Source organism: Corvus brachyrhynchos, unplaced genomic scaffold (genome assembly GCF_000691975.1).
Source record: "Corvus brachyrhynchos isolate BGI_N302 unplaced genomic scaffold, ASM69197v1 scaffold45, whole genome shotgun sequence".
Taxonomy (NCBI): Eukaryota; Metazoa; Chordata; class Aves; order Passeriformes; family Corvidae; genus Corvus; species Corvus brachyrhynchos.
In genome coordinates this window covers 2,202,298-2,206,361 of record NW_008238361.1, presented here as the reverse complement: position 1 = coordinate 2,206,361, position 4,064 = coordinate 2,202,298, and the positions used below count along the sequence as shown (strand labels likewise).

Sequence of the window (4,064 nt, the reverse complement as noted above, 5' to 3'; positions counted from 1 at the left end):
TCCATGTCAAATACAAATAAAGGTTATCTGCTCTTCCTTGGTTTATTCCCAGAAACAATGGGAGTACCAAGCTGCTGCCCTGGTACCAAACTTCCAGTAAAAAAATGAAAGGATGGATGAGGAATAAGCAAAAGATAAAAATGAGGAAATGCTGAAGAATGAGAAATGGTGAAAGAATTAGAAGAAGCGATAAATAAAAAGAAGTGGTGATAAAAAAATCAGAGAGCAAAAGGGAAAGAAATAATTTGGAATATTTGAAAAGAAAAAAGCAAGAAACAACCTGTAAGAAATGTTTGAACTTGTAACAAGAGATAAAGGACAATTAGTCTTGGCTTGTTTGTGCTGCTCACTGTGCCTCACTGCTGTGTGGGGAACTATCCAGTGAAAGCTGTCAAATTCCATCAAATCTGTCACTATCTGTGCTCTCAAATGAGTTATTAACAAATCCATGTTTGCTGAATACATCTGTGTGTATGGAAAACACTTAAGAACTGTTCTGTCTCCTTATTTCTATTTGATTTAGCAAACATAAATTCATCAGCTGATAAAAGTTATCAAAAGAATTGGGTTGGTATTTTAAATATTTGAGTGTGTGCAGTGTTCTGCAGAAGGAGTTGCTGTGACCTGGTTCACTGTTGCTGGGGGACCCTGGCAATGGAACCCTGTGGTCTGGAATGAGGTGTAATCCAGGTTTCTCCCCAGACATTCCCCATAAAACTGGAGTGTGGATGGCAGGGAGCTGCTCCCTTCTTCCTGACATCCCTTGGGCTGGGGCCAGAGCTGTCAGTGCAGATTCCAAGGGGCTGTTCCCACCCTGGCAGCTGATGGGTGCCACTGTCACCCTTCACACGGAGCTGCCACCGGCCCCACTCGGGCTTTGGCAGCTCCCCCCGTGGCCCACCCCACCGAGCAGGGAATCTTTAACCTCTTGTACTTCCCTGGGCGCCCAGCTTGGCAAGATTTTACTGCATCACAGTTGCTTTTTTGCTTTGGGTTGGTTTTGAAATGAGAATTGTGTTGAGAGGCTTGAGAAAAGGCTTTGCAGATTCACTTCTGGTCTTCATGACTTAATTTGGGGATTTCTTCTGAAATGGTTGAATTTTCTGGGGTCAAAGATGCCTCAGGGTTTTAATCAGTGAGCACAGGAATTCCTAAATCTACCTGGTGCACTTGAAATTTCTGGGATAATCTTTCTACACTGAGAAAATCCCAGTTTCCTGCTGTTTTTGCTGAAGTATGAAGGAATTAAAAAAATTGCTCAGATTTTGCCCATTTTAGCCTTCCAAAAGCCAGGGGTTTTTTTCTTGTTGTTGTTACATTTCAACACTGGAAAAGTGCAAGGGAGAGGTGTTTTTAGAAGGATTGAATCCAAACCTGGGAAGATTAATGGCTACTTGAAAAATACAGGGAGAAGCCAGGTGCTTATAGGGAAGTGGGAAAAGAGATTGGAAAGTTACTGCAAATCAGGAGTCCTGAATGTGCACTGGGTGAGGAGCTTGAAACTGGGGGTCCTTTTTTTTTCCTAATAGAATCCTTGGGCTGGTACAAGTTCAAATCTGTAACAGAGGGAAGAATTTGTGTGAAAATACCAAAAAGCAGCTTTTACAGTTCAGAGTATGGCTGTGGGTAGCCCAGATATTGGGGAAAACCCGCAGTGCTTAGGGGTTTTATTGGTCTAATTGGTTACAAATATTGTAATAAACCCATTAGAGTTGGTTTTCGGGCAGCATAAACAGCAGTGAGTGGGTTTATGTACCTTTGTGGGGGTGATAGGGGTTTCCAGGGGGGTTGACTGCTCCCAGTTTTTGTTTATCAGAGTTAATTCCTGACATGAATCTCAGATTTGCATTTCTTTTGTAGCCCGATACCCTTAAACCAGTGCCCTTTGGATTTCTGCTGGGAGCCTGAGGTGATGCTCTGTGGGCTGAAGGGGAGGACATTGGTTTATAATCCAGAGGTGTTAATGAGCATAAATACATCTTTTTAAAATTTCCATGTGTGTGGAATTTATCAGCGTTTGGGGGAAGCTGATCCCTCGAGGGAGGAGTGAGAGGTTTCGGAGAGGACTTGTTTCTCAGAGCTTCATTTTTGCAGTTTCTCATTATGGTCAGAGCACAAAGGTTGAATTCATACATATTTCTGCTTCTTGCTGAGGAATTTCCATAATTCTCAGGAGCTGGAGAACTTTAATAATGAATAGGCCTGGAAAAAAGGACTTGCAGCCTCTTGGGGTGGATTTTTCTCCGCTCCGGAGCTGCGCTGGCCAGTGGTGGAGGAGATCCTGGTGGATCCCAGTGCTCCAAGCTCTGGTACAGGATTTATGACTCCATTCTCCAAGGAATCGTCCAGCCCCTCTGGCATTAATTATTTGGAGAAAGGGAAGTGTGTGCTTGGAACTCTTCAGGCACAGGGAGAGGCTTGGGTTGGCCCCATGCTCCAGAGCATCCTGAGGGGGTGAAGGCAGAGGGGGAGAAAGGGATCGCAGCTGGAGACAGGGGCTTGAATTCCCTGCTCTTCCCACATCCAGCCCATCCAGGTATAAAGGACAGAGGACATGGCTCAGGTGAGTCACAGAATCCTGGAATGTTTGGGTTCGACTGGAACTTAAGACTCATCCAGTGCCACTCCTGCCATGGGCAGGGACACCTCCCACTGTCCCAGGGTGCTTCAAGCCCCGTCCAGCCTGGCCTTGGACACTTCCAGGGATCCAGGAGCAGCCACAGCTGCTCTGGGAGTGCCAGGTCCTCCCAGTCCAAAGTGCAGGAGGAGGAACGGAGGCATCTCTGTGTCTCTGCTGGGGTGACACCGAGGTTGTTCAACAAAAGCGATGAAAGCAGCACAAACAAGGGGGTCATGGAAATCCTGGGACATGGTTTTAGCCTGGATTTTGTTCCACGGTCTGTAAACTTCCTGGGATTGTTTGAAGGAATTTTTAATATTGTGATTGATCTCACTCTGCTGGGTGCAGTGTGTTCGAGTTCCCCCTCTATTTACAGATTTATCGATCAGGTTCAGTGATGGAGCCCAAACCCATGGTGCCGTTCGTTGATGAAGTTTGATTCCAACTGGGCCATTGGAAGTTTCCCGTTCCCGGCCAGCGCCAGGGAGGGGAATTTCACCGGTGCGGCGCTGCCCCCTCGCGGGCAGCGGGGAGCACTGCAGGGAATGAGTTTGCATCCCGGGGGTTTGGAATTTCATGTTTGGAAGTTCCATACAGCTCTATACACCTGCAGTGGACATTTCTTGATGTAATTATAAAATAATTCAGTTAATTGCCTATGTAATAATCCTGTTTTCCCCATTTTTCTTGGCTGACAATGCTGGATTTCTTTGATTGTTGTTTTAAATGTTGTTACTGGTACGAGAAAGTTTTGCTGTCCCCGTGAATATTTCTGTCACTAACTCACAAATAATTGACTTTGTCTCCTCTAAGCTGTTTTTGCATCCCATTCCTGGTGTAAATAGTAATTTCTCTTGCCTGTGTTTTTTCCCTCTCTGCAAGCACGCCTTTCATATAATGATTGAGGTAAGAGGATGTTTGTTCCTGGCTCTGGGGCTTTCTGGGGATGTGGGAGACGTTGTTTGGTCGGAATTGTGATTTCTCAGTATTTTGGATGAGCCATTTGTCAACATGTGTGGTTTAAAAATGCAGCTTTAGCCTGGGGTTCATGGATCTCCTAAAATTCCCTGGAGCTCTCGCGGCTGGTGGGGTCAGTACCTGCAATCTGGGATTGATCCTGGAGCACAGGGACATGGCCAGGGGGATCCATGGCCCCAGCACAGGGCTTTCCCTGGAAGCCAAGGGCGCATCCCACCCACCTGTGCCCTGTCTTTGGGTCTCCATTCCCATCTCCCACCTGGAAACACCCACTGGAGCTGTGTGGTCTCCACCTGCTGATCCTGGCATTTTGTGTGGTGCAGAAACTCACAAAAATGGATCATCTGGAGAAAAATGAACGTACTCCTTCACTGCTCTTCATCTTTCCCACTGACCCGGTGTTATTTTTATTTGTATTAAACTCCAAATCCCCGGGACCCCTTAATTCAAAAACTGGGGCATTCCT

The 4,064-nt window shown here is 46.1% G+C and overlaps 1 protein-coding gene and 1 long non-coding RNA gene across 3 annotated transcripts in view; one reads left to right on the top strand and one right to left on the bottom strand.

Annotated features, from left to right (window-relative positions):
* ACVR2A (activin A receptor type 2A) overlaps positions 1–4,064 on the top strand; it is a 47,843-nt gene that overhangs the window by 35,807 nt on the left and 7,972 nt on the right. Inside the window, exon 5 of one of the 2 annotated variants that reach the window (XM_017736055.1) lies at positions 3,503–3,526. The exons of the other annotated variant lie outside the window; for it this stretch is intronic. Coding sequence (XP_017591544.1) covers positions 3,503–3,526 — 24 coding nt within the window. The remainder of the gene's footprint in view (positions 1–3,502; positions 3,527–4,064) is intronic. 2 annotated transcript variants of the gene reach the window in all.
* LOC108447095 overlaps positions 1–4,064 on the bottom strand; it is a 10,212-nt gene that overhangs the window by 3,529 nt on the left and 2,619 nt on the right. The gene's annotated exons all lie outside the window — the stretch shown is intronic.